Genomic DNA, 18,099 nt, shown 5'->3' with positions numbered 1-18,099 from the left:
ATTACTTAAGTTCAGGGAAATCATAAAAAGTAAATTTTTCTTTAACACATGGCATATTCTCATTGCAGGTCCCGTTTTAGGCTTGAATTCAGCTATTTTATAGCAAAAATATCCTGAAATCCACAGCTTGAAGCTGGTCATTTCTGCAGTAGAAGAAAATGATGTGTAGACCTAGAGCAGGACCTAAAACGGGACCTGCAATGAGAATATGCCATGTGTTAAAGAAAAAACTACTTTTTATGATTTCCCTAAACTTAAAGGAATTGCTCACGTCACTAATGATGTTGCGGCGTGAAGTAATTTGTTCGGTCCGCTTTTAGGTCCTACTCTCGGTTTCTGCCTAGCATTACTCTAAAACTAATTCTATCCATGCGAAAGATAAAAAGTAGCCCCAATTTTTAGGTGGCTTATTAAAACCAATTTCCTAACTACCCATTATATGCCAATTTCCTAACTGCCCATAATATGCACGGGAAATGAAAAATCCGCCCCTTTTCTTTACATGGGACAGCCAACTCCGGTGTATGTGGCAATTAGGGCCGTTGAGTCCTTCTCATTGGAGTAAATCAGCCCCTTCGCAGTCATAGATACACCAGAGGTGGCTGTCCCGAGTAAAACAAAAGGAGGCAAATAAATCACTCCCCTATGCATGGGTATAAAATGGTGGGCCCCACCTCATCAAAGCCCCCTCGTATGGTTGGAACTTTTTTTTATTTTCGCCAATAATTTTCACGCAAAATGAGTTTAGAAAATGCTAGAAAAAAAATTTTCTTTTAAAAAAATCTAATAAAAAATTTCCAATAATACAAGGCCAGAGAGAAATTCATTCAATCACATATGAAGGACTTCAAAGACCTGATCGCTTTGAAGTTTTGCTGATGAGTCCCAGACATTTCCCAGAGTAATTCAGTCTGCTACACTTCTCTAGAGTGACCAACTGTCCGCGAAGACCACCTGGGATTTGTGGTTTGATTAATGTGTTGGAACCTGAGAACAGGTTTCATTGGTTTTGAGTTTGGTTTCTGGTTTGCCCAGAACATAAAGGAGTCCTTTCTCTTAACCAGGGGTCAATCCAAAGCCTCACAAATTCAATATTTCCAATGACTAATGCATTCCCGCCATCACAACTTTGCTGCAAATCTTGTATTCCTATCTTCCAATATTTCCAAAGGAATTTTCTTTGAATCCTTTCACAGTTGTTTGTGATAGAGGAGTTCATACCCATTGCTCGTTTCTAATACAGCTGTGAATGAACAACATGTAGCTGTATGCATCAGTAATAAGATCAAAGACCTAAAAAAATCAACCTGGCTGAACTATAAACAAGGCAAAATTAAAATGTACACACCACTAACAAGATTAAGACCTAAAAAATCAATCCGCCTGAACTCTAAACAAGGCCTAATAGATCAAGAGGCTACGATCATTGGATGAAGGTGTGATCAGCAGTAACAGGTACCCCCGGAAAAAAAAAATGATGCACCCATCGCAGATGTGAGGCCTGGAAACCAACCCTTAGCTCTGTTTGGATTGCAGGAAAAATATATCTTTTGGAAAATAAATTCTTAGGAAAAGTGTTTTGTCTCAACCCTTTAGAGGCAAATGATATAGTTATGGCTTATTGGGGAGGATATCATTATAAATTTAAGGTCCATCTAAATAAAACTTGAACTGTTGTGGTACTGGTACATGTTGCGTTTTCATTTGTAATTAAACAATGGAAAACTAAGAGATTTTTGAAAAACATTTCTTTTCCGAACTTGTCCAGAAAATTCCTGAAATCCAAACAGGACTAGGAAAGAATCCAACACTGGCTCTTTTAAAAAAAATTCTTTGGACAATGAAATTTGTCAGACAGAATCGAGCCCATTGATCGTACAGACGAATTCAAGTCTAATCCAACCCTGTTTGACCCACCTAGACTGGATGATCCCACGCCTAAGATCTACTAGGGCTCTTTTAAGGTTCCTCCAAGAGAAGCTAAAGCAATATCAACTCAAAATCATCCCCAATAATAATTAAATAAGGGCATCAGAATCTATACCTAGATGAAGACACCGCCAAGGCTAAAATGCTTGCATCTTTATTTGAAGCAACAGACAACAGCTACCATAATGACATCAAACAAAACTCAATATGGTCTTTCTTGATGGTCTTCAACAGTCTGTACCCAAAAAGGGGTTTCTTTAACACTAAAAAAAAGAGAGAAAAATAAGTGTTACCAACTACTGAATTAAGAAAAGATAAGTCATTTGAATTAAGATGTAAAGACGGTTTCTATGTACTCAACTTGGGCGAAACCAGGGTTCCTGAGTAAAGGGGCATGTTCCAAAACATCCATGCGTTTCCCCCACCAAATGGTATCTCAATGCTGGTAAACCTGTTGTCATCAAAATTGTACACACCAAATTCTTTTACATCACCGTCAATGATGGTAAAAACTCCATGATGTCCCCAAGGCCCTAGAACTATTATAGGATGCTCTGGCTGCTCATGAATCAGAGTAAATACTTTGGTCCAAACAATATCCTGATGGTCCTTCAACAACCATATCTCATTAATTTCAGCATCCACAAAAGCAAGGTGTTCTCCCAATGTTTTTAGATACCAATAATTAGGAACATTTTCACTGTAGATAATTGGACCTGAGATCTTCCGAAACTTCTCATCCTTAAGATCAAAAGAAACTATGTACATAGATTGCGGTGAACAAAAATCAAAATCTACCATCCAATATAAAACTCCATTCACACACATAGCATCATCACCCGAAAGTGGATCAGGCACGCTTTCAATCGCTCTCCATGACTCGGTACCAAGAGTAAGAATTTCACCCACAAATATATCTTCATCAGATGAATCACAATAGAAAAATCGAATCACTTTATATTCCTTGGTTAGGGGATGAAATCCAAACGCACCTGCTTCGGTAAATGGATAATGTTTTCTAAATATTTTGTAATCCTGTGTAATTGGATTGCATAAGTAGATTAACTCCTGTTGTTGTGATTGATTGGATTGATCGTCCGGGAAATTGGAATAACATAGCAAACCATTACTAGAACCCCACATACTCTGAAGACCTAGTGCATATCCACAAAGCACACCAATCTTCGTTGTCTTGGATCTACCTTCCTCTTCCTCCATGATGTACACGTTTTGATCAAGAGAATTTTGGATGAGGTATGTGGGCTTTTGGATTGTCTGATTAAGCTGGACGTCAATGAAACCAGGGCTATTGATTATATCACACCAGAGTTTACAAACACACCTGACTTTTACAAGAGATATGGCAGGCAACCAGGACAAGATGTTGAAAATGATCTCATATGGGAAATCTTGGAATCCTCTCCCGATGATGGAAACGTCAATACTTTTCCTTCTAGCTTGGGCCATTAACTCCTAAGCATTTAACAGGAAGTCCATAAGAAATATATCTTGCAAATACACAATATGACCGTACTTTTAAAAAACAGAACTAAACATAGTTCTTTTTTACCCAGTGAGCAAGAGAACCAAATAAAACTCTATGTTTTTAAGGAATTGTTAGAGAAAACATGTTAGGAAACAACTGAACAAGTAGGGATGATCTATCTAATTCTAAGCAATAAAAAAGTACGCATTTTGTAAAACTATCTCGAAAGATCTGCAAGAAACATATAAGAACTATAAATTAAAATCACGTGACATCGTATGAGTTAATAATGTCCATATGTAGGCTGGTGACCGGTTAGCTTTGGGTGTTACTCGTTCCCAAGAATTACAGACATGCAGGAATCTAGTAAGGTGAGCATTTGGGGTCACGACACCAAAAAAATTGCTTTATCTTAATAAGGTTGCAGTCATGGGTAATGAATATCTATGTCCTTACATGACTAGTGCATGTGCTAGGACCATGTAATGGGTGCATTACCACCAATTCGTAAGGCCAGCTTTTATGCCCAGCTATTGACTTCAGAGTTTGTTGCAAACAAAGGGACACTAAGTGGAGGCTCTAAATTGGAACATATGCCACTATGGATTGAGGGTGACAATTGAGTGACAATGTTTGTTCCAAAAACCAGTAGAGTGACAAACGTCGCAAGGCCTACAAATTGTATCACACTGCATGCATTTATTTTATGATTAATTTTAAAGAACATGTGAAGTACTCAAATTTATAATACATATTTTTTGCAGTCCAATAATTTAAGTGACACATCTCAAAATACAAATCAATCACTAAGCACGTGAGTGAAGAATATATATATATATATATATATATATATATATATATATATATATATGAGGATAGAGTTGCTGCGCTCGAGCACAGAAACAAGGGGGTGGGGCCATTGGAGGGGTGATCCTAACCATTCATTTGGAAGTCCCCATCATGGATGGGGGGCCTACCAAAAATCAGCTCCATTGGATCACCAATGGGTGTCCATTTGTGGGGCCAAAAATGGACAGATACTGTTTGTCCACAAATCTGTCCATTTTTTGCCCCACAAATGGACACCCTAAGGTGATCCAATGGAGCTGATTTTTGGTGGACACCCTACCCATGAAAGGGCCCATCAAATGAATGTTTTGGATCCCACCCAAAATGTGGCCCCACCCTGTCTCTGTGCTCGAGCGCAGCTAAGCTTAGCTGCACTCGAGCGCAGCAACTCTATCCTCACACACAGTATAAAACCCTGTGCGATGCACGGGCCGACAAAGAACTGTACGGACCACATCATCGGTTGATCCAAACCGTCCATGTGATGGAACACAACATAAATAGGTTGTGCCAGTAAAATCATTTCCATAGGCTGATCCTAGCCCTCCAATCTATAGAGGTCTCCATAATTGTTGTTCCTCTTAAGGTGCCCGGAATTCGTCAATATTTTTAAAGGTGTCCTGAATCCGTAGTATTATGTAATATGTTCACAAAAATCCGTAGTATTATGCAACATATACACCCAATTTGTAATTTTGCATAGAAAAAACGTCACATATGTTGACTTTGTGGACAAAATATATAATAAAAAAATCATAAAGAAGGATAAGATAGGTATTGTGATGGGGGCAGGATTGAAAATATGGACCTTTAATGGGTGCCTTTGTTAAGAAAAGCAAAAAAAGGTGATGTGTAATTCTCACAGATTTTTCAAAAAATTCAAAAAATTCTCTGCTTTTCTCTTCTATATATATATATATATATATATATATATATATATATATATATATATATATATATATATAGAGAGAGAGAGAGAGAGACCACAACAATCCATCCCAGATAGCGTAAAAAGTGGACGTAAGAACTACATATTTGAAAATAGTTCATGAGAGTTTGTGAATTGCCAGGCAAAAGGGTTGGTACCATAGCTACATGAGAGCCATGTGGCTTCTCCTATCGATTACTTGATGCCTTAAGAAAGGATATGCTTTAGGCATGCAATATAGATTAATGTGCACATAATCACTACGTTAATCATTGACTCGCCCATAGTCGACTTGGCTTGGCCTATCAAGTCAATAAAAAACTTAGTAACTAGTCACTGGCTAAACTAGGTGAACCCAATTTTGCTTAAGGTAAGTTCTTGACTGTTTATGGGTTTTTAATTATAGGTTTTGCTAACAAGTGCCTAAGGGCACTCGTTAAGGTGCTTTGGAAAAGAAATTTTACACATGTTTTGATAGAAAATCCAAAAAAAAATTGTAGAAGTCTCAAACATCCAAAAAAATTCCTTTTAATATATTCTGGTCGAGGTCCGCCTTAACCCCAGCTTGCCTATCAAAAAAAAAGTCTCAAACAACGTGAAAATTGATTGTAAAATTTCTTTTCCAAAGCACCTTATCGAGCAAAACCCTTTAATTTTATTTTTTTTTGAAAGATGACATATTTTATTGATACTAAAATAATTACAAAGGGGACAAGAGGTCCCACTTAACATTACATAGTATCGGAAAGGGCTGACAAAGGTATACCCTGAGTCAAACCAGTGATGTTTTAACCCTCAAAGGAGCAGGAACTTTCCCCGACCTGTTCATACCAAAACCTTGTAGTAAACATTCAACCTTCGTTTTCCTACCATCAGGGGAGTTCAGGGAATCTATCCTGATTACCGAACAAACCCAAGCACATTGGACACATTTCTATTATCCACCTCGATCAGGCCCCCAGCCTAATGACACCCTCAAACAGTGACAAAACTGTGTCAACTAAGGAGAGCATTTACCAAGATCATCAAGGAGACTTTGCAGAAAGGGCATCGATAAATTCCCCGATTCTGGATTCCTGTTCAGAAACCCTGGGCTTCTTCAAGCTTCAATCTCTTCCTCCAAATAGGAAATAGCCATCTCCTTCGAGACGTCCCATGTTCTCTTCCGATTTCTACTATTCTCTAGAAATCTGTTAATGGAGGCTAATCTTTCATCATAGGCCATCCTTCTTATCTTATGAAGGATGTTTTCAGCAGCATGATTTCCGTAAATAAATTTCTCTTACGCCCCCCTGGGCATGATGAGGATTCCTGCTGCCCGGAAGCCAGACTATCCATCCTTACTTACAAAAAATACAAAGTCTGCATTTAAATCATTACAATCCAGATAACTCATTAAATAACGCATCAAATAATATGCTTTACCGCCTTATGAATAGACCAGAAAGGTCACTGAAAGTGACCCCATCCGAAACCTCTTGCCAAGACAATTAATTTCCTTTAAGCGAAACGTCCCTTCTCAGGGTCTTTTCGCATCTTCCCAAGAAAGACCCCCTCCCACTACCAAAATTCAGAAGGACCGAGAAAGGTGAGTAATCAGCTAAAAGTCAAAGCCTAAGCCCCAAACCATTTAGAGTGGGCCACAGAGTAGAATAGTTTCCAAAACATAATACACCCCTAAACATACAGTCGTACGTGATATAATCCGTCTTCGTCGCAGGATCCACCGATACAAAATAACTAGAGAGGACCCAAGCTACCTGACTTGAGAATTTTTCGGAATTTCAACAAACTACTATTTAGTTTTCTAGCTCCAGTCTTTAATACCAAAGATTTTCTAAACAAATTCATAAGGAGACTTTCCAGAAATCTAGACCCCATAATTCCATGGGCACGAGGAAGTTTAGTTCGAGAGCAAGGGCGAAACGAACTGGGGTTGCTAATAGATACAGCCAAAGAAGCATTCTTAGGCCCCACCAACCATTCAGAAGCGTCTGCAGGCCTAATTATAGGTCCCAGCACACCTTTGTTAGAGACAATTAATGGCAAACTCTCGGATGACCCGCCAGGATTGATTGGATTTATGAATTTGAAATTTGAATCCCCTACGGGATCCAACAGTAATTAGTGTAGATTTTCATGAAACTTTGCACGACCCACATATAGCATCTTACGCCTAGATTACCATTGACTAACCAATGCTCAACATATGGTTGAGCAAACACACCCATATCGAAAGCTGTCAGACTGGGTGGTCAGCGGCAATAGGTGGATGCCACATGCCGAGTTTCAAAGGGGCTTGCGAAATTTTTTTCATTTTATTAATTTAAGATCTTTAATAGCCTATGATTTAGCCGACACTTCGAATTTATTGCTGACACACGTGTCCTGCCGTGTCCGACACGGCAGGCGTGTCCACCTGTGTCGACACTCCTTTACACTTTTAAATGTACTGCTACAAGTGTTAAAATAATGTGGGTGTGTGGACACATTTTTGTCTCATGTCAAGTATGACATTCTGTTTTATATTGTATAGTGTCATAAACTCTTTTTAGCTCTTCTTTAACTAATATTTGTTGCTGTATCATATATACTTTCTATTTTAGTCGTATCCCAGTTTCTAAATTTTGGAGTTTGTAGTGTCCGACAATCCGTGTCCGTGTCTACAGATCATAGCTAATAGCCAAACTTTAACAGTAGATTCTAACCCATAAGAGGGAAAGATAATCCCCTTACAAGTTTCGAGAAAATTTATAAGATTCCCTCACCCAAGTTGCAATTCAAAGCTCCATTTTTTGCTACATAAGAAAGACTTCATTGCTGAAGGACAAAATACAAGAGTTAGTGTAGGCCAAGGCCTAACAACAGAGCCAAAGAATTTTTTTTTTTACAAAAGACGGAGCATAGATTGGGAATCTATAATGAGGCATTTCATTGGAGTCATTGGCAAGCTGATGAATGGAGCCAAAAAGACTATTACTATTATGCACAAGCAATGATTTCCAAAAAATTTCCATGCGAGAAAACCCTATTTAAATATTGATGTGATCCGGCCTTCCCTGCAGACCATCTTTAGGGACTTTCCATTTATATAGTTTTTTTACTTATCTTGGGCTTTATATTTCATTATATTGTTATTAAGGAGCCTAGATGTGGGGGCTGTCCACATCACCTAGGGCCCATCACCACCTCACCACTGTCCCTTTACCTTGACCATGATTTCCATTTCGACCTTTAAGCTTTAGCCTACTTGTAGGGTATCAAATCTTATCCATTTGTCTTGATTTTGGTGTTATAAAAAAAGTTTTACGATTACCTATCTAACGAGCCCAAGATGATGCAATTCGGATGTGATTTGAGGAAGTTATGGACTATTTATGGGGGCAGTATATGTTTATGATGGGATTTTGGTTTCAGAGTTGTTTTGCTTTAAGTGTGAAGGTAATTAAGTCTTTTGTTATAACTTAAGTCCAGGTTATAACATATCTTATTGGTTTATGGAGGGCCCACATTCTCACTTAAAACTCATTTAAAAGGCCTAAGGGACAGAAGTCTCAAGTTCTTGGAGAAATTGTGAGCAACCATTGGACGCCCAGGTTAGGGTTTCTTTCTTCCCCTCTTCTCCTTCCCCTTCCGTTCTTTCTTCTTTTTCTCTCCTTCTCTTCTCTTTTCCTTCCTCCTCCTCCTCTCTTCTTCTTTCTATCTTTCTTTTCCTTTTATCTCTCCTTACCTCCCTGTTGACTGCAAACAGTAGGTTGCTATTCGACAGTGTCAAGGGATTGTTCATAGCAGATAACTTCCCCTATTTTATCGACCAAAAAAATAAATAGATAAACTTCCCTATTCCCTCCTCCTTTCTCCTTTGGTCTTCCGCATGTTTTCCCTTAGTTGTTGGCATCTTCCTCTTTCGACAGTCCAAATCTGTAACCTTCTGACAGTAGGTTTACCTCCTGGTTTTCCTCTGATTTGTCCCTCCTCATTGGACAACCAGCTATTAGAGCTGCTACCCCTAACCATTATTCCTGCTTCCTCCATCTGGACTTCCTTGCTAAGCCTAGAGTTAGAGCAATTTCTAGTCCAAATCTGTAACCTTCTGTCAGTAGGTTTACCTCTTGGTTTTCCTCTGATTTGTCCCTCATTGGACAACCAGCTATTAGAGTTGCTACCCCTAACCATTTCTCCTGCTTCCTCCATCTGGACTTCCTCGCTAAGACTACAGTTAGAGCAATTTATAGTCCATCTTCATCTAATTGTGGCTGCTACATGCTGCACTTGATGTCCAGTGTGTTCCACTGCTGTTTTCACCATTTTCCCGCCATCACTATATCGTACCAATGGCTGGCTTAGATCCATTGACAGATCGGGCCAACGCGATTGCTCCTCCTCTGGGGCCTTTACACCACAGGATTTGAGGATGACATGCACATCATTGGGTGAGACCTTGCCTATTTCTTCTTGTCATATCCCTTCAGTTAGCCTCATCCGCTCACCCCCATATCTGTTTTGACACTATCCTACCGTAGTTAGGTGTTGAGGACCTAGTCTTGTTTACTTTGAATTATTTTGGATTGTTCTAAACCCTGTCACATGGCTAACCTTATCTATTGATCTAATTTCAGATGATATGATATTATTGTTGCATGCTTACTTGGATTGAATTAAGTTTGTTGATGACTTGTCTTTAAAGCTAACATATGTGTGAAGACCCTAGTTCAGACTTGATCAAATTTCTGAATGTTATTTGGGACTGTAAATGCTTATTTTAAACTAAACTATAGACACCATGAGCCCCAAAATCAAATCGGAGCTCTCCAACCTTGCCTTAGAAGACATGGTGCGCTAATAGGATTCATGAGACCCGTTAAAATAAAAAAGAAGCAGCCTTCTATTCTTTGATATTCCGACATTAAAATTAAAAGAGACAAACATTCATTTTTTTATTAAATTTGGAAATCAGTATCCTCTAAACTTAGACCATAGATGCACCCTAACCCTGAGTTTTTCCCATAAAAGAAAACGAATGTGACAGGAAAAGAGTTCATTGCTAGATATAGATAATTTGAATTGAAGGAGGATGCAATGGTCAATCATGACATCTTAATGAATTATAGTAGTGATTACTGATTAGTGAGAAACAAAAATACACAAGCTAGCAAAACTTTACAAGGCATTCAATAGTTTAAAATGACATTTGGAACTTCTTATAGTACCACATGTTATGGTGTATGTGAAGACAAAGGTTGTACAAGAAATGAAAAGTTTAGGCACAAGATATTATAACTTTTTCGGTAAATGAGAATAGAGAAACTAATAACGATACAGTCTAATAACTTCTAAATTCTCTTTCCACCACAAATAACTTTCCCCAACCATGTGATCATGCAAGGACAAGGATGTTTTTCTATTTGCAATCGCAACTTCTCTACATTTCGTACGAGATTGTTCTTGCAACTAGCTCTATCTATACAAGATCACATTACATTCCTTTATACCACCTACCATGTTTATGGAAGATATTGGAATCTCTGTCACAAATATCGCAGAAAAATTGAATTTCTCGCTAGAAAATCACGAGATTTTGACTAAACGATATAAACACAAGAAGCTGAGTTTCTTGTGGATTTATAGCGAAATATCGCAATGAATTGAGGGCTTGACTTTAAAATATATCTTGATCTTCTCATTTACTCTAAAAATCTCCCGAACATCCTAAAGCCTTCGGCCTACCCTAATTTCGGGTTAAAAATTGTATATATTTGATATTTTACCGCTTTTTCCCAATATAAACCCGAAAAAAAAAATATTTTTTTTAAAATATCCCGAGATTTTCCCTTGCCGAGAAATTCTCGAGAACAATATTTGTGACAGATTGGAATGTAACTAGCTCTCTTCCTTTGTTGCGGAGCTAATATAACACGGAATTCGTCGGAATCTCCTATTTAATAATATGAAATAAGCATGATACATCAGTTATATGTATACATCAATTTGATGTAAAATGATCAATATATTCTTAATGATAACTGACAAGATTTTAAGGCACTGCCTCAAGTTGAGATATGTCACTCTAAACGGCATGAAGTAGTCAATCAATTGACAGTTGATGAGAACAGCATTTTCATGAGAACAGCATGACAAAGCAACACAGAGAGAAGGAAGAGGAAAAAGATGTTAAGGATGACCAACCAAGAGAGGTTGATGATTTTTTTAGAATGAAAATGGGAACGTGGAATGGCTATGGAAAAGTTTATAGAGGATAGGAAATAAATGATTTTTTTAGAATGGAAATGGGAACGTGGAATGGCTATGGAAAAGTGTATAGAGGATAGGAAATAAATCCAACAAATGAGGATTGATCTGGTGTTGTCGAGCTTTCACAGGAGTCAATAATGTTTTTTTTTTGGGTGGTGGGAGGGGGTTTGGGTTCATGCATCAGTAACCATTGATAGCGGTTGGGAACATAGGTCGCTTGGTCTTCCCTTTTCTTTTCGTTTTTTCGGGAAAAATATATATACACCCCTCAACTATGGCCAAATTCCACTTCTAATCCTGTGGTATCAAAGGTACCAAAGACACCCCCTTAGTTTTCAATAATGCTTGTTATGTGACGGGGTGGACGGGAACAAAGAAATTGTCACGGGGTGTCTTTGATGAATTTAGAACTATATGGTGAAAAGTTAGGGGGGTCTACTTTAAAATGTCAGAAAGTTGAGGGGGTGTCTTTGGCACCTTCGATACCACGGGGTTAGAAGTGGAATTTGGCCATAGTTGAGGGGGTGTATCTGTATTTTTTTATAGGTAATGTATTTGAAGGATTACTAGCTAGGGAAACCATGATCATAAATTCCACCGAAACAGGCACGAATCAACCGAAATGTTTCCAATTCCATGTTGATGACGAAGAGTACACACAGTAGGACCAAAAATTCTAGCAACTTTTAAATTAGAGCAGAATCATGAATTTGTGAGCTCTTCTTGATGGATTCTTCATAAAAATGTTTGAAATTCAGCAATAAAGATGGATGAAACCTTGATTTTCAAGTCAAAAGATGCTGAAATTCCATGGAGGAGCTTGATTTCCAAGCTCATTTTTCTCTTGGACGAAAATTCTACAAGAAAATCCTCTTTTGAGAGAGGTTTTCCTCCAAATCCCACTAGATCTAAGATCTAGATACAATTCTCTTTTCAAATTCAAATTCAAAATATAAACCTTTTACAAACGGAAGGAAAAGTCCCTTTTATAGACCACTTACAAGCAAAATGACTTAACTACGCATAAGTGTAGGGAAATGACCAAAAAGTACCATGAGTAGCCACAAAATAACCAAACTACTCCTACTAATGAAAAAGACCACTAAAACATATGAGTAGCATAATTACAAGCATGAGCCTAGACGAAACCAAAACAACACTACCCTAAGAGGTATCAAAGGCCGGTGTAGAAAATCTAGGGATGCTCCTGCATCAAATTCCCCTTCTTTAAAGAACTTGTCTTTGAGATCCCCATCAGAGAGAGGCGAGGCACCGTAGGCCCAAGCTCGGCAGCCTCCCAACTTGAGGCGTCAGCCAAGGAGGTAGTAGAATTTGGCTCTCTACATTTACTATTTATCGACCTCGGTCTCACAAGAAAGAGACACGATTCGTAATACAAAGAGAAAAGATTTTTGAAATAAACCTACGCTTGGTGAAAGTGAAATTTGGAGATAGAACAATTCCTTCTGTCGTGTATCCCCGATTGATGTAGAGAAGATAAGAAAGGGCGAGCTGCAATAGGAGATGGAGGCATTTAGAGGCTTGAGAATGATCGACCAAGGATAGGGCGGCTGAGGCGGAGAGCTGTTAGGAGGATTGTTGGATGAAGGAGGCTCAAGAGACCAAGGAACCCTAATCACAGAGAATATCTCTCCTCCAAACCTTCCCCTCTGAAGTGGGTCAGTCTGGTTCGAATCAAGGAACTGAATTCTATTCTATAGGGTAGCGTTCGCCCGACTAAAAGAAACGAAAGCCTTTCCAACTAGCGAAGGCATTCCAAGAAGCAACTTCCGATGGGAGGGTCCCCTATTGATGAATCACCCGAAAGGAATTTCACTGCTCCGTTGGATGGGTGCCAAATGGCACAATCTGGACCATTGATGTAAAGTCAAAGGCCTATACATAGGGGAGTCCCAATCATTTGGGGATCAACTCTCAAACTTGTAAGCTTCTCCATGTTGCAATACAAAGCATGTTTCTCCATCTCACTCTAGCGTGCGCGGTACTAATTGATGTTATGCGGGATTACAATATGCGGTTTTGGTGGATTGTTTGTTTGTGAAGGCCGGAGGATTGGAATAATGTTTTTGGTGTTATTGGACAGAATTGTTGCCATTTGCCCACGCCTCATTTTCCAGAATATGAGATTATGAGCTGCAGAACACTTTCAGCTGGAATTTGAGCATTGAATGCACAATTTGTTCTGATTACGCACCTAACCCCGCCTCTGGAGTTCTTCCTTCTTCGGGTCGTCTAGAGCGACGAGGGCAGCTTGCCCTATTATGTAAGGGTGGAGACCTATTACGTAGGGGGGGGTTCCTATCCATGGCGCATCCATCTTGCTTGTCCAACAGGCACAGACAAAGTAACAGGAATATCTCCTGTAGTCAGTCCATTTCCATCAGCCAGCTGGGGGGAGCGAGAAGCATGGGATATGTCTGGTGTTCCTTCCATCAATCATCCGGATCTACGCCGTCCTTGCTACCCATATTAGTGTAGCGGCATTCCCTTGTCGTCTTGTTCCGGTTTGTCTTGATTTCTGATTGATGAACAAGAATGAAAATGAAACTATTGGATTTTGTGACTCGGCCCTCGCCCTCGGCTACGTGTTCTTTGGACCCTTCGCCCGCTCGCCACTAGTGGAAGCAAGCTACCCCTACTGAAAAACGGATGTGCGCGACATACTAAGAAGGGTGCGTGTTTAGGGGACCTTACAATTGGCATCTTCAACAGATGCTGGTGGATCAACTCGGCTGGCTAAAGTTATAAGTTTGTGGGAGCGAGGTTGCACTCGCCATCTAAGACTCGCGTAATCAACTTCGTTCACCATAAGGCCTTGAACTAGAGATGAAGAAAAGGCCTTTAAAAACACCCCCCAGCCTTACTTGGCTCGATACGACTAATGTTCCGACACTCCAACCCTCACCCTGAACAATGGCAACTAGTCCTCCATCTACCGATCCATCCCTTGCTCCGGGTACCACCTCTCCCTCCCCCGAGGGCATCTGGTAATGGTACCCTTCTTGATACGAGGCTTCTGGCCTAGCCTGAGGGCGGGTGCCACTGGAGAGTTGGCCAGGTCAATCACCCTCCCTCCTCTTTTCTCCGATGGGGCCTCCATGTCGAGCAACTCCTCTATTCGAATTGCCTTACAGTACCGAGATTCAGAAGCTGAAATTTCACCTCTCCCATCAATAGGTTTAGCCAAAGCATTTATAACATGACCCAAATAAGCCTCATTCAGCCTAACAGTAGGACTCCGCTAGGGTAAAAAAATGTAGATGAGTATCCCATCGAAGGTGCTCGTATGTGAAATGGCTAGTAATGCCCGTGAAGATAGGATAACATACGAGTGGAATAAAGGTGCAGGCATCATTAATGGAAAACCACAAGAACACAATCCCCTCATGGATAGCACAAAAGCTGGAAAGATCGTCCCATACTCCTCTTGGATTGGCATGATAAATGAAGATAACTGATAACACCAATCCAAGATCAGCATCAATACGATCATCTGCTGATAACTCATCTGACTCAGTATGCTCAGTCGGGTCCTCAATATGGCAATCCTCCACAGTAGACTCCTGCTCACCTAACTCTGGTAGTGTCGCATCAGTCACTACACTCTCTAACTCTGTCTCTGCAGGATCTACAATAAGCTTTGTGACAAGCTCAGCATCGACATGCTCCGTAGTATGCTCAACATCATCAAATGAATCATCAATTTCACTCCTATAGAATGATATGGCTGCACTAGGCTCATCACTACACTCCTGAAGTGTCTGGTTGTACTAGGCTGTATTAGGTTTGTATCACAATTTTGGAAGAGCATACACAAGGCATTGGGGACTAAGCTAAATTGTAACAAGGCACAGGCAAATGGCCAATCCGAAGAGACAAATCAGATCCTAGAGGATATGTTGAGAGCCTGCTTTATTGATTTTCAGGGCTCATGGGACAAGCAGTTACCCTTACTTAGTAGAGTTCGCCTATAATAACAGTTATCAGGCGAGTATTCAGATGGCCCCGTATAAGGCCTTGTATGGCAGGAAGTGCAGATCCCCGATTTCCTGGGATGATGTGGGAGAGAGGAAATTGTTAAGACCAGATATCTTAAAATAGAAAGCAGAGAAAGTATAGTTGATTAGAGAGCACCTTTGCGTAACCCAGAGCCGCCAAAAGAGCTATGCAGACTCCAGGTGGAAGGCATTAGAATTTGAAGTTGGCGACCATGTTTTTTTCAGGGTCTCTCCTACTAAGGGAGTGATGAGGTTTGGGATCCGAGGCAGGTTGAGTCCCAAGTATGTGGGACACTTCCAGAGAAAGGATCGGGACAGTGGCTTATCGATTGGCATTGCCACCCTCCTTAGTGGGCGTTCAAAATGTATTCTAGGTCTCTATGTTGATGAAGTACATCTTAGATCCAAGCAATGTCATAGACCCAACCCGCTCCGATTGAGAGAAGACTTGACCTATGACGAGCAGCCTGTGCGTATCATAGATAGGAAAGATCAAGTGTTGCAGCAGCGCACTATCTTTTATGTGAAGGTTCAGTTGAGAAACCACACCGAGAGAGAGAGACCACCTGGGAGTTGGAAGAAGAAATGAAGGAAAAGTACCCCTATCTCTTCCCAAGATACTAACTTCCACTATTAAATTTTGAGGACAAAATTTTTCGAAGGGGGAGAATAAAATACCCCAAAACGGATTACATAAGGATATTTTGGGGAATTTTAAAAGTTTGAAGGGGTAATTCAGTTAATTAACAATAAACCTAGGGTTCCCCATACAAATACACCATTAACCCTTGATTTACATCACTTTTCTCCAGAGCAAACCCTAGAGGAAGAGAGAACGGTGGACGAATAAGGAATCTAGCATTTGAGAACCGATCTTTGAGGTAAGAAACTGGAATTGATCATCCTAGATAGTCTAATATTAATGAGCTTTCATAGAAGATATGATTTATGGTTAGATTCTCGAACGAGAGGCCCAAATCTAGTTGCCAAACGTCATTCGATGAGGTTTTCGTAGTTTTTGTGGGATCCGCAGGGATCTTTCCACTACAGTCCTACGGAGAAACTGTTTAGACCCATTCTGTCGAGAACAAACGTGATCTTAATCATGGCTTTCAAAAATGCTTTTAATTTTGTTGAATTGCATGCTTGATCCATCTGCGGTAGGAATCTAGTTCACACGTTGAATTCTAGCTCATTCCATTATAATGTTGTTTTTCAGATTTCGAGGAGTAAGGCGGGGTACCAGGGCGAGTGGCAGATTTGGCCGATAGGACAATCTTCAGTTGTTATTTCTTTATCAGATATGCGATCTTTAGTTATTTTATTTTGGATATTCATAACTTTTGATGATTAAATTCCATATAGACTAATTTATAATTTGATTAATGAAGAAATGTCAAAAGAAAACTCAAAAACATGAAAAAAACAATGGAATTTTCATTTAATTTCTTTACATGATAAAATAAAATATTAAAGAACACCCACAACCAAAGTTATGAAAAAGAAACTCTGAGAGAAAACAAAAATGGGTTAACAGGGAATTATCGGATAGTACTAACCTCTGCACAAAAGAATTCATCCAAGAAAAGATACAATCCATTAAAGAATAAAAAGAACAGATATTAAAACGAAAGATTCTTCATGAACAGAGCGAGAAAAGAAGTAATAGAAGAAGAAAGTGAAATGTATAGGTACTGACAAGAAAAATACAGCAGATAACAGGGACTGGCAAGAGAAATTCTCCATAACAGAGAGCAATTTATCCAAGACGAAGGTAAAGAAGGAGGAACAGAAATCACCTTGCTAGGGTTTCTTGATTTCCGGGATGCGAATTTCTTCTCGTTCGTCAGAATTTAACGCCTTTTTAACGTTTAGAGGGGTGTGAATTATCCTACAGGGGGTGCGAATTTACCATTGGCCGACTAGTCATAGTACTGTAAATACAATAGAGGGGGCTATCCAAAATTTGAAAAAAAACGGGGGGCAATTGTATCACTTTCACCGAGTCATTCTTCGATTGGGTCCCACCTTCGTACCTAAAGTTTTCCTCGAGCCATTCTCATTTTTGAGAGGCCTTATGCACACTAACACCCATAACAAACCGAGCACTTCCAGCGCAATAAGTGGAACTTTTACCTAATTCTTCAAATGAACAATAATATGGGATGCAAATTTGTCCGATGATGATCGATTCATGGTCTGCATAGTTCACCCCCAAGTAAAGCTATTTTGGAAGCCATGAAACAAATTTCCATGGAAAATAAGTTTATCAAGTTGTAGGAGAGGGGCAAGGAGGGTGGGATGGGGAGAGAGATGAGTGGGAATGAGAGATGATGCCAAGTTGCTGAGAAATAAGGAAAGAAAAAACTAGTCAAACTCTTTTTTTCCTTATTTTTCAGCAACTTGGCATCATCTCCTCTCTCATTCCCACTGAATTCTCTCTCTCTCTCTCCCCCCTATCCGTCTCTCACCACATTGTAATCTAATATTCCATGTAAAAATATTTCATGCCTGCCAAATATGGTCTAAGTGTTTGTTTGACGTATGAAAATAAGATTTAAGAACAATCCATAATATGACATTCACACTGCCCAAATGAGTGCAAACACAGTGGACAGCTAATAGATCACGAACCA

The 18,099-nt window shown here is 39.6% G+C and overlaps 1 protein-coding gene across 2 annotated transcripts; it reads right to left on the bottom strand.

Moving 5' to 3' along the window:
* Positions 1 to 752: 752 nt before the first annotated feature.
* On the bottom strand, positions 753 to 17,800 carry LOC143880153 (putative F-box protein At1g32420). 2 transcript variants are annotated; one of them, XM_077382931.1, is made up of 4 exons: positions 17,163 to 17,800; positions 2,291 to 3,402; positions 2,045 to 2,192; positions 753 to 1,243 (listed from the first exon to the last, which is right to left on the bottom strand). In XM_077382931.1, the coding sequence occupies exons 2-3, from the start codon at positions 3,394 to 3,396 to the stop codon at positions 2,132 to 2,134; spliced, it is 1,167 nt and encodes a 388-aa protein (XP_077239046.1). In that variant the 5' UTR covers positions 3,397 to 3,402; positions 17,163 to 17,800; the 3' UTR covers positions 753 to 1,243; positions 2,045 to 2,131. The 2 variants fall into 2 exon arrangements, with proteins under 2 accessions (XP_077239046.1, XP_077239045.1); XM_077382930.1 differs by having other exon boundaries at positions 17,263 to 17,799.
* Positions 17,801 to 18,099: the final 299 nt, after the last annotated feature.

This window comes from Tasmannia lanceolata, unplaced genomic scaffold (genome assembly GCF_043159265.1).
Source record: "Tasmannia lanceolata isolate RefF3 unplaced genomic scaffold, GAP_Taslan_0.1 ptg000006l, whole genome shotgun sequence".
NCBI classification, from domain to species: domain Eukaryota; kingdom Viridiplantae; phylum Streptophyta; class Magnoliopsida; order Canellales; family Winteraceae; genus Tasmannia; species Tasmannia lanceolata.
The sequence above is the reverse complement of the archived record's forward strand: the minus strand, read 5'-3'. Positions and strand labels throughout refer to the sequence as shown.

What these genes read in the sequence shown, in the direction of transcription:
- LOC143880153 (XM_077382931.1), bottom strand. Translation starts at nt 3,396, where the DNA reads ATGGCCCAAGCTAGAAGGAAAAGTATTGACGTTTCCATCATCGGGAGA. An exon ending in GGAACCCTGGTTTCGCCCAA is followed by an intron (nt 2,193 to 2,290) that starts GTTGAGTACATA and finishes TCTTTTTTTTAG; the next exon opens with TGTTAAAGAAACCCCTTTTT.